Source organism: Amblyomma maculatum, chromosome 5 (assembly GCF_055883805.1).
Source record: "Amblyomma maculatum isolate TAMU_Amacu chromosome 5, ASM5588380v1, whole genome shotgun sequence".
NCBI classification, from domain to species: domain Eukaryota; kingdom Metazoa; phylum Arthropoda; class Arachnida; order Ixodida; family Ixodidae; genus Amblyomma; species Amblyomma maculatum.
Window position 1 is genome coordinate 29022799 of NC_139348.1, and position 12473 is coordinate 29035271.

Here is a 12473-nt window from a genome sequence, read left to right on the forward strand (position 1 = left end):
CCTACACCAAATATGCGATGGGTTACGGGGTAATCTCTCCTCCTCCAGGGCCTGGCATCTTCTTCGACACATGATAGACCCCACACAAACTAAAAAGGAAACTCGGCTTGCCCTCAAAAGGCTTATCCATAAACATCGATGTAGTCAGCAATCGCTCTTAGCCCAACTGCAATCAACTTATACTACTGTGGGCCAAGCAATATCCTATCCAGACTACATAGGCCCTGATCAACCCTCCCTGGATGCCGCCATTATGGAGATCGAAGTTAGATCAGCCCTCCTTAAGCTACGCAACTCAACCCCTGGAGAGGACAAAATCACCAATGTCATGCTCAGAAACTTAGATGACCGTTCTATTTCCCTGCTCACTGAATACTTTAACGAGTGCCGGGATGCGGGGCAGCTACCGGATGAATGGAAGCGCGGTAAAATAATATTCATTCCTAAACCAAACAAGCCCATAAATGCCCAAAATCTCCGTCCCATCTCCCTGACATTATGTCTGGGGAAACTCTTTGAGCATGTCATCCTCACGCGTCTTACGCAACACATGGAATCCCATGGACTGTATCCCCATAGCATGCTAGGTTTTCGAGCTCATTTATCGGCGCAGGACGCCCTACTACAGATTTCAAATGCTATCCTCAATGATATGCCACACCACACCAGAGCAATACTGGCAGTAGACCTCACCAAAGCATTTGATAAGGTCACACACAGTGCTATCCTGCAAGGCATTCAAGAGCTGCAGCTAGGGCCTAAGGCCTATAACTATATCAGGGCCTTCCTGAACGGGCGCACCGCCTCCCTGCATATAGATGATATACAGATCCCCCTTTCACACTTGGTAACATTGGCACCCCGCAAGGCGCAGTGTTGTCGCAATTCCTTTTTAATATTACCATGATCCCGCTGGCAAAGGCTTTAGCAGTATCCCACACTTGGGACACACCATTTACGCGGATGATATCACGGTTTGGACCACATACGGCTCGGATGGAGACATAGAATCTACACTTCAAGAAGCGGCCACAGCTATATCTACCCACACGGAAAAAAATTGGCCTTGAATGCTCCCCGACAAAGTCAGCACTCTTTCTACTCCGGCCCCGGCGTGTTCCTACCGCCCCCATAACAATTTATCTGCACGATACTCCCATACCACAAACCCCCAACCTCCGCATTCTTTGTCTGAACTTACAGGACACGGGGAAAAACGACCTTACCCTGAAGGCACTAAAACATTCTACTTACTCCGTCATCCATCTTTTGAGAAGGGTTTCACACTCACGAGCCGGCCTAGATTAAGCTGACAGTTTAAAGGTACTACATGCCTTTATGCTCAGTCGCATTCTTTATACCTCTCCTTACCTGAACCTCTCCTGTGCAGACAAAGATAAAATCAACGCCTTAATCCGCATGGCTACCAAAGCAGCGCTCAACCTACCGAAGACCACTAGCACGGACAGGCTCTTAAAACTAGGAATGCACAACAATATACAAGAACTTATAGAGGCACATCGGTACACACAGTACCTTCGGTTGGCTGGCACGCAAACAGGACGACATATACTGGACACTCTCGGCATTCGCATACCCGCACATGCTGAAGAGTTGAACCCTCTCCCTCAGGCCGTGCATTCAGCGCTTATCCTCAAACCTCTTCCTAAGAACGTCCACCCAGAACACCATCAATCCCGCCGCGTCGCGCGAGCCAAAGCTCGCCATAAACACTATGGGACTGCAGAGGATGTCCGCTGGGTGGACGCCGCATGTGGTTCAGACCGTTCGGTAGCTGTGGCCTACAATCCAGCAGCCCCCCCACTCACTCACTTCATAGACCCTCCATGTAACTCAGAAGAAGCAGAGGAAGTGACTATAGTCTTAGCAATCGCCCAAGCAGATGCGGCTTACATACTTAGCGACTCCAAAACAGCCATACTTAACTTTGCCCGCGGACGCGTCCATCCTCCCGCGTGGCAAATATTGAGAATGTGCACCCTGAATTCTGACAGGCGTATTGAACTTATATGGGTGCCAGCTCACTCTGGCAATCCCAAAAATGAGGCCGCCGATAACATAGCCCGAGGACTTATTAGCCGGGCGAATGGCGACCCATGCCGGGATTTCTCGAGGGAGCGGGCACATACACTTTCTGAGCTCACACAGCAAGCACGCCTTGCCCGTCGACTCTACTCCCCTCCCCACTCCCAGCTGTCTCACTCCCAACAAATCCTCTGGAGGCGTCTTCAAACCCGAACGCTTCTCACCCCTCAACGCCTATCCTACTAACTACCCGTTTCCCCTGAGTGCACTCTCTGTGGAGAGTTGCACGCCACCTTGGACCACATTCTTTTCGGCTGCCCTGCCGATCCTGCCCCGCAGGGACAGCCCGCCATTGGATCATGGCAGGAATGGGAGGCCCTCCTTACTTCGCAGGACCTGGACATCCAACTTCGCTGTGTGGACCGGGGTGCCAGTGCCATGGCTCTACGTGACCTGGACACATGCGCGTAATGTGAGGGCCGTGAGGTGGCCCTGGGCCCTTGAAGGGTCCAAACTCGCCGTAAAATAAAGTTTTTTCCTCCTCCTCCTCCTGAAGCCTATTTCAGGTGTCCGCAAAAAGTGTGGCTGATACTGCGCCTTTTCTTTCCGGACAATCAATGATGAAGTCAGAAGCACATCTACCTCCGGTTGGCCTGCTTCACTGACCACGAAATTGTGTTTGCCAAACGATGTTGCAAAGTTTGATTCGTATCCAACGCCATCGCTAATAAAAGCGCTACTGTAAGAAGACCGTCTCTCTGAAGCGCATGCAATGTGTGATGTGGAAGCAACGTTTAATAATTGAGACACAGCAAACAATTCTGTCAAAACGTCCTGCTGCAGCACGGTGTTCCGTGATTAACGGAGTAAACAGTCTGTATATATACTTTTTTTATGTCAACACCGTGTCTGCATTTCCTTGTCTATTGTGATCACTCCGTATGTACAGAGTGATGCACTTCTAACTATAACACTGTCACTGCTTTCAAAAAACAAAGCGTCAGACAAAGGCACATATAGCGATGCATAGCGATGCAAGCGCCGAGGGAGTGGGAGGTGTGGCTTCACATGGCCTGCCACTTAGCTTTATTGCACGGCCTGGTCGGACGAAATAAAGCTTTGAAAGCAGTGGCCGTGTTGTGAATAAGACTGTACGTTACCTTTAATTACCGTTGATCTGTCTCTGCGGGGGTCTTTCGTCCAGAATCTATGTAGCTTGTACCTGATTGTTCTCCATTTGAGGACAAGAACAACTGCAAAACAGATCTTAACTGACCAGCCTGCAGACTCCGAACGTTTCTGTATTCTTTTTTTCTTTTATCAAGAGTGAGCCCAGCACTCCCGTACGCAGCTTCCAAGACAAAATTGATTTTGTTTTATTGGAATGGTCACATAAATAGTATAAATAGCGGAGTGCCCGAGCGACCAGGGCTCTCATCTTTAGAAGGCGCCGACCGTGTCGTTGCTGCCCGTCACCAGGTCAGCGGCGAAGTGCACCTGCGGCCTTCCGCCGAAGTTCTCCTCCAAGGCTAACTCCTCGCCCGCGAAGCCGGCCTCCTCGACCTCGATGCCGTGATCCTCAGGGTTTGCGAAGGCGTTGGCCTCCTGGTACGGGATCGGGATGACCGACCCGATGGCCGCGATTGCTTCGTTGGGAGACCGGCACACGCCACCGCGGCAGGTGCCCTCGTACAGGCGCTGCGCGGAGAGCGGAGTTTGTTAGGGGCACAGATTGTTTTCCTGTAAACTAATCATTCTTTAGCGGGTCAGTTTACAAAGAGAAGCAACAATGACGGCTTGTTGGTCAAATATGCAATGTTCCCAAAACCTATAGAATCTAGCAACGTTGCAAATATTATCTGAAAGAATCCTGCAAGTCAGAAGGGTTATGCAGACAAAGAAATCATTGTTATGATCACACAACTGGCGACGCACTTTGTGTCTGGGTGAAGATCGAAAACGTTACGCACGGTTTACATGTAGCGCGAAGAAAGGATAACCGATGGTCGATTAGGGCAACAAACTGGATTCCAGGGGACTAATTAGGTGGACGGATGACGTTAAGAAGTTCGCAGGGGTCAAGTGGATGCAGCTCGCACAGGACCGGCTTAATTGGAGGAAAATGAGAGAGGTCTTCGCCCTGCAGTGCGTATTGTCAGGATGATGATGATGACCGTGATTAAGCTAAATGCTAACTAGGCGCACTAGTGGCACGTCGGAATCTACTTCGGTTTCGGTTCGAGACTTAACTTTCAAGGTCAAGCAGGCTTGAGACAAACGACGGCGAAATTGGTGGTTGGGGACATAAGTGGTACGGCACACTTCTGGGCCACTTAACGAGAAGCCAGTGTGATAGCTCGTTGTTTTGGATCCACTGCGCACGGATGGAATTTAATGACGATGACGTCACCCAAAGCACAATGCGAGTGATTAGACTAGTTAGCAGATAAATAAACGGTATATTTTCGGTTGCGGCGATGGGTTAGTGGCCTAATGAGGTGACCAGTAAAGCGAAGTTAAGTTGAGGGCTAGTTTGCGATAGGGATTCGAGCCGAGATATTTGTATTCCTCCATTTGCATGCCGTGCAATAAAGACGCTTAACATTTTGCCAAACCCTGTCTCATTTTCTCGGTGCTCGAACCCCCAAGGAAAACTATGCTAAACAGTGACATTTTAATAGGTTTAAGCGCATTTGCGCCCTGCTGATTTTTAATCTGCAAATAATTTTTCGTTAATGTGCCGTTATGCCTTTTTCATGTAGGCGTTGGATTTCAACTACGAAGATTTGAAAAATACATACAGTTAGTTTTCCTCTGCAGCCCAATTCTTCGTCCAGGTAGGATATAATTGCAATTATTTTCTTTTAGAAAATATAAGAAAATTATATATATATATATATATATATATATATATATATATATATATATATATATATATATATATATATACTTTTTCAAGCGGCTAAGCAGCCGTACTTGCGAATGGCGGGGGATTTCTTTCATTTGCGGGAAACGATGTGCGAATTCGTAAATATGACGATGTTGGTGCGCGGGTTTGATGAGGAGGAAGCAATGAGGGAAAATAAAAATGACGAGAAATAACAAGATGAAAAAGAACTACCCCTGTTCGTGACTACGGAGAGAACCTTTTTCTAAGTCTATGCAGTAGAAATTAGTGGGCATATAGTCGCGGGAACGCGCACTTCTATAGTATGGAGCCAAGTCATAGCGCGTTCGGCGCAGCGGCAGGACAGTAATAACGGCGTCACTTCGCACTCCTCTGGGAGTATCCTTCCGGCGTCCATTTTTCGTTTGATAGTCTAAACATTCTAAGCTGCAGATTCTAAACAAAAACTACGCTCACAGGTGCTAAAGTTCATTACTCAATAGTCCCTGTTTAAAAGCTGCAAGAATCATTTGCTATAATGCTAGCCTATTCTTGTCTCTGAACGCGCTCCTTGTAGTCCCTACATATAATAATGACTTGTTTAGTGTCTCGGTAGGCATAGTCGGATAGAGGTCAATAATGAAGTGGCCCCTCAGAGGGTGCCATTGGGCCGATGGCGTCGATTGCTTGTCACGACGTCGCGATTAATCCCCGATTTCGAGGGGGCTTTCAAGGGAGGGGGTACTCGGCGTTTCATTCTTGAGCTGTATATCCGACTATGGCAAAACATTGCTAATGGAAAGTCTTTTTTACTGTCGCTGATTTCCTATCATTAGGAGCGTCATGAGTGAGCTAACCTTCGCCCATGGCCGATTATGACGGGTGGAATTGTCACGAGAGTCTAAGCGTGTGTCATATTTGAGTTACCAAAGTGTACTCACGTTCTGGCACTTCTCGTTGTCATCTCGGTTGACGCGTAGTGATTCACCAGTGTTGGGGTTGTAGCAGCGCAGTCGACAGGCGGAGATCACCTGCAAGGTAGAGGGCGAGAAGATGACAAGTTTAAAGACCTTTCCGGGTCTTTCAACGCTAGCTAAGGGAGAGTTTCTCCTTCGCTAGTGTTTAACATCATTCCTTGAATGCAAGCAAACTTGAGCGCAATGGGCACTGTTACGTTCAAATCAATCGTTTCACAGATCCTGACCACAGTTTTTCCGTTTTGACACTAGGTGGCCTTGAGTAAAGGTAGCCGAATATATCTACTAGTGCTCATATATTGATACAATAAAGGCATCCCCCCCATCTCTCTCTCTGCCTCGCCAGAATAACGAGATAAAGTTTGTATTTGAGAACTATGCAGAAGCAGCAATGAAGATTCCTCAACGAACACGACGTCGCGGGCGCCATTTTCTTGTACATGGCCTCTTCAGTAGTGAATGCAGGCCAGAGCATGGCGGTAATGGCAAATTCCAAACAGCCTTCCGGAGCACTCTTTGATCCCACTAAGGACAAATGCGTCTAGGGAGAATGTTGACCATACCGTCTAAGTCCAGTCATTATTAGCTTAGGCTCTGAATTGAAATCGCCCAAAGAAAACGTTCTTCGGTCTTGTGGAGCAAGAGAACGCGCTCTGGGTCGCCGAAACGCTTCTTATTTTTTGCCAACCGCCACGAGGGACAAAATGGCGGCCGCTGAGACGTCGACGAATACCTCCTTATATACTTTGTCGCAGTTGTGCGCCTGTGTTCTCTCGGTGCATTGTGAACGGACACTGCGGTCAGAATGCCAGGAAATTTATTGCAGCGACCGAGGTCTCCTGGTTCCAAGGTGAGTGTGCCAGCTGCTTTTCCTTGGGTTAAAAAAATGTTTAAAAGCGGCTTCTACCGTGAAATGTACAGAGCATGTACAAAAATGAGTGTGTAAAGTATGTGGTCAAATTGTTTACTTACGTAAAGTCAATCAATAAATGTCTCACAAAAAGGGCACACAATTGTTGTTGGTATCCAGTCCACACCTATCAAATAGTGGCAAATCCAAATTGTTGACTTGGTGTACTGATGTTGTTGACTGACAAATTGTATTGAAGTTGTTGACTTAGCACAGGCTGTCAACACAGCACTAATTCTGGCACGATGGATAAACAGCGCTACAGAAAAACTCGCCAAGATGTCTCTTCTATTACTAATTCTGCGATTAACATTCAAGTTGTTGACTGAGTGTGTTGCTGTTGTGGAGTTTACTACAAGTTGTATCATAGTTGTTGACTGCGCACAAAATGTCAACCTTGCTGTAAAAGCATCCTACGTCAGCTATTGTACAGTAGTAACCAAGTTACGTATATGTGAATGATTCAATTTATATGAGGCAGGTCTGATCAGTTATCTTTTTTTTTTTCAAAAAAAATTATTGGAATAATGTGATATTATTTGAACATAGCCACAAAGGTCTCACTGCAGAGTCGGAAAACCACCCACTGCACCAGCATACCAATATACCAGCGACTACGGGATTACTGCGTGACGTGATAGGCAACAGGCATCACCCGTCAGTGAAGAAAATGCACGGGCCTGCTACTGGCTCTGTAGCTGAGCCACCTCCGCTGCCTCGTGTGGACAGAAGAAAAAAATAGAGAAGAAAGGAAAAAGAGGGAGAAAAAGATGCGCGCCGCGACAACAGCCGTCGTCCACCACCGAAGCAGTGGCGGGTGCAATGACGACTCACAACAGACGAAATTCGGTGGCTGGCCAGCCCCCGCCGCAAGCGGCGTTGACCTACCGTCTCAGCCCCGTAGGGCCAGCAACTGCCACCCTTCAACACTTCAATTGTTGTCTTTGTGGTGCAGCCTACTCACACCACACGAACCACATTACCTGGAACAGTTGCATACCGAATTTGGTTCGAAAGTATAACCTATGGTTTGGGGTATACAAATAAAATTGCATTCAAGTAAAAACTACACATTGAATACTTCGTATTACTAATTAAAACATAAACATATCAAATTAGCGACCGAATCCTGGACCGCTGAAACCCCTCAAACGAATCCAATTTTTGGGACGTGTACTAAGGGGGACATAACTCTGTAACGGGCAGCCGTAAACAAACGGGAGTGGTACCAAACGATTTGTCGTGATGAGATCTATTGGAAATCATGCATCGTATATATCAATCACGTGATCATAAATTATCCGCTAGGCGGCGCTAGACGGCGTATGCGAAATAAATCAGAGATCCATTGGACGATCAGCACTAGGTGCCCACGGCAAAACTACAAATGAGGCGGAACAGGGAGATATGGGCTGGGCATCTTTCGAAGTACGGGAAGCTCAGAGTAAAATATTATATGAGGAACGCCTGAGGAAATTGGACAGTAACAGATGGGCAGCTAAAGTATTTAAATGTCTGTACTTAAAAAGCGTTGACTCACAATGGAGGAAAAGAACTAGGAAACTAACTAGTAAGTATGCTAGTCACAAGGATGGAGAAATAAAGAGCATTAAGCAACAGGTGAAAAATACAGAAGGTAAAAATTGGATAAATTCGATGGAAAAGAAACAGAGTGTGGAATTATACCGAAAGTGGAAAATGTAGATCAGGAAGGAAGATTTCTTTGATAACTCAAGAGGCAGTGCCCTACTTTTTGAAGCTAGATCAGCTACAAAAAGAAATTTAACAATGGAGATGACGCATGTGCTGTATGTGGTAACTCCAGTGAAACAATTGACCATATTATACTCGAATGTAATGGTATCCATCCGGAAGTCGATGCAGGCGCAATCACTGTTCCTGAAGCTCTAGGGGTTTAGAGATACCAGTGGCCGGGTGAATAAACCGGCGTTGGAAACTAGCAAAAAACGACTGGAAGATTGGTGGCTTAAAAGCAGAGAAGTGACATAATGTTAGTAATGTAGAAACAAGAATTTAATAAATAGAATGATGGTTTAGTTAACCAATCTAAATCAATATTTAAGATATAAGGAGAAAAATGAGCATGATAGCTACTGCTACCACCCCGTTTCAAAGGGGACGCTCCTATATTCCATCCATCCATCCACCGATCCATCCATCCATCCATCCATCCATCCATCCATCCATCCATCCATCCATCCATCCATCCATCCATCCATCCATCCATCCATCCATCCATCCATCCATCCATCCATCCATCCATCCATCCATCCATCCATCCATCCATCCATCCATCCATCCATCCATCCATCCATCCATCCATCCATCCATCCATCCATCCATCGTGAATATATACAGCTGTCTTCTCGGGAGCTCAATTCTTTTTCTCAGCATAATAAACGATAATTTATTTGTTAAATGGCTATCGCATTGAAAGTAATTCTATAATTTTTTGCGTAAGTAAAATGCGAGAAAACCCAAACATCTGTTATCATTTGCAACGCGTTTTTGGTGTTTTTGTGCCAGAAGGGTAAAATGAAATAAACATGAAAGCAGACTAATCAGCAGACAAAAAGCACCAAAGGAAGAAAGAGAAAAATCGCTAGCAAGAAAAAATGTCAACGGAGTCACGCTATGAAATAAGGTCTCCCTGATAATTTTTGAGGATCATCCGTATAGCTTCAGCCAGTCAACCCATAGTTAACAAAATTTACACACATGTTAGTCAACAACTATATCAATATGCAGAAGACTAAGGTAATGTTCAACAGCCTCGGGAAGGAACAGCAGTCTGCATTAGGTAGCGAAATACTGGAAGTAGTGGACGAATATGTCTACTTAGGACAGGTAGTAACCGCAGATCCGGACCATGAAAAGGAAATAACAAGAAGAATAAGATTGGGATGGAGCGCATTTGGCAAGCACTCGCAGATTATGACTAGCAGCTTACCGGTATCGCTCAAGAGGAAAGTATACAACAGTTGCATCTTGCCTGTACTCACCTATGGGGCTGAAACGTGGAAGCTAACCAAGAAAGTTCTACTTAAGTTGAGAACAACCCAGAGGGCTATGGAACGAAAAACGGTAGGGGTAACATTAAGAGATAGAAAGCGTGCAGAGTGGGTCAAAGAAATAACTCAAGTTACCGACATTCTAGTAGAAATTAAGAAGAAGAAATGGACATGTGCAGGACATGTAGTGCGAAGAGAGGATAACCGATGGTCGCTGAGGGTAACAAACTGGATTCCAAGGGAAGGAAAGCGTAGCAGGGGCGGCAGAAAGTTAGGTGGGCGGATGAGATTAAGAAGTTCGCAGGGGTCAAGTGGATGCAGCTTGCACAGAACCGGGTTAAGTGGAGAAATATGGGAGAGGCCTTCGCCCTGCAGTGGGTATAATCAGGCTGATGATGATGATGATGATGATGATGATGATGATATGTATTTACTTAGGTCAAAACATGGATAACAAACTTTACACAAGTGTTAGTCAACAACTGCGCTGTTGACTAAAAGTAAATATCCATTTCGTTTACACTTGTTGGCCACAGTCAGCAACCTGTGTGGAAGCTGTTGACTCCACAAGTTCTCCACAGTCTGTCAACTCTTTGTCAATGCTCATTTTCGTAAGGGTCTGTTGCACTTTTCACACATTTGTCTGTATTTTTTTCAAGAATGGTTCGTCTTTCTTTCCTTCCAGGGCATGCTCGGAAATATTTAGTAAGTAATACAAGTGCGTTGCATGATCGGACGAGCTAGTAAACCTTCCGTTGGAGACCGATGATTGTTTGCGCAGTCATTTTAATGCTTCTATAATGCTTCTTTTCTCGATCAGTCTTTTTATCAAAAGCCAGTGTGCGCCAAATGTACGAGCGGCGTTATTGCACAGCGACGGAATTCTGCTAATGCGCATATCATGTCCTCGTAGCGCCGGGTTGTACTCGACACGTACACCGTTCGGTGAGTTGACAGATAAGCTTGTTAAGGCACTCAAAAATTAAGGGGGACGCAGAGAGAGATGAAATACTGACATAGAAATGTGTGTGTGTGTGTGTGTGTGTGTGTGTGTGTGTGTGTGTGTGTGTGTGTGTGTGTGTGTGTGTGTGTGTGTGTGTGTGTGTGTGTGTGTGTGTGTGTGTGTGTGTGTGTGTGTGTGTGTGTGTGTGTGTGTGTGTGTGTGTGTGTGTGTGTGTGTGTGTGTGTGTGTGTGTGTGTGTGTGTGTGTGTGTGTGTGTGTGTGTGTGTGTGTGTGTGTGTGTGTGTGTGTGTGTGTGTGTGTGTGTGTGTGTGTGTGTGTGTGTGTGTGTGTGTGTGTGTGTGTGTGTGTGTGTGTGTGTGTGTGTGTGTGTGTGTGTGTGTGTGTGTGTAAGAAAGAGCAACCCACAAGCGCACAATGATATGTTCTAGCGAAATGGCAGTGCATGAACCCGTAAATGCGAACTAGGAAACAATAGAGCCCCGGGTGGGCGATATTTATCCAAAGCCTTTTACTATATGGTGCTTCTTTACCCCCTTTTTCATGCCTTCCCTCTGAGCGAGAATAAGCTAAAAAAAGAGTTGCCCTGCACTTCTCAGGGGTGAGTGTATATATAGTGTGCATCAACTTACCCCGGCCTCAACGCGGTAGTTGCCCATCTGGCGGTACTTGCGACGGCTCTGGTTGAAGATGGTGGTGCAGGTCTGCAGATCTTTGCTGGTGCCCGCCTGTATGCACTCCCGGTTGACGCACACCTGCGCACGCGGTCAGGCACGCATACGAAGGTGAGAAGGTACAGTGTCGCTATAAATACAGCCCTCTTTCGCCACCCGTGTTCGCCACGTCCCACTTTGGCGTTGCATATTCTTTAGGGCTAAGCACAGTATAGCAAGCGCTACAGCATCGGAGAAATCGGCATGGCAGCAGTGAAGCTGATTCAATAAAGACGATAACAATGCTCAAGAAGTAGACATCATAGGGCACCACGTGACAGAGATCATGCGCTCACTGTTAAAAGCAACTATGCCCCCCCCCCCCCCCCCGTCCATTTTAGACCGCAGCATTTTGGCGCCCGTTCCTATGTTTCGCGTCGTCGTAGGCGTCGACCACGTCTGTCTCGTAACCAGCTTCGCCCCCCTTTCATCAACCCAGTTCCAGCCGGCGCTTCGGCAACCGGAGCCTCGCAGGAAGAGGGGAGGGGGTACACTCAGCGGCGAACGATGGGGTCAGGAGCGCGCGCAGCAACCGGAGAACACGAGGAAAAAAAAAGGGGGGGGGGGAGGGTTCGCCGGAGGCAGTGCTAGCAGCGACTGCCGCCGCTAGCGAGTCAGGAAAACTTGACTAGACACCGCCGCCGCCATGCAGAAAGAGGAGGAGGGGTCCATCGTCTTTCTGCGTGGCGGCGAGGGTGCTCTCCGGTTGCCGAAACGCCGGCTCGCTGTCAGCGGATCATGGTGCGTGCATCCCGTTCTCACTCGCTTCACTCGCTAGTGGCATCAGCGGCATGCTGCTATCTGTTCGTCACGCAACGATCCTATGGGCCCACGCGCTGCTTCCCGCAACTTTTCTCCGACCACAAAGCTTCTGTCATGACAGCCAAGAACTTTTAGTGGAGTGTTTCTTGTTGGAATACGTGTGAAAAAAAAGTTGTCTGTAATTG

General features: G+C 47.0%; 1 protein-coding gene across 1 annotated transcript in view; it reads right to left on the reverse strand.

The window, feature by feature from the left end:
• Positions 1–3486: 3486 nt before the first annotated feature.
• Positions 3487–12473, reverse strand: part of LOC146187925 (uncharacterized) — a 30353-nt gene continuing 21366 nt past the window's right edge. Inside the window, exons 4-6 of the mRNA XM_084604954.1 lie at positions 11446–11568; positions 5875–5964; positions 3487–3744 (exon numbers count right to left, since the gene is read on the reverse strand). Of these exons, the coding sequence (XP_084461080.1) occupies positions 3487–3744; positions 5875–5964; positions 11446–11568 (471 nt within the window). The remainder of the gene's footprint in view (positions 3745–5874; positions 5965–11445; positions 11569–12473) is intronic.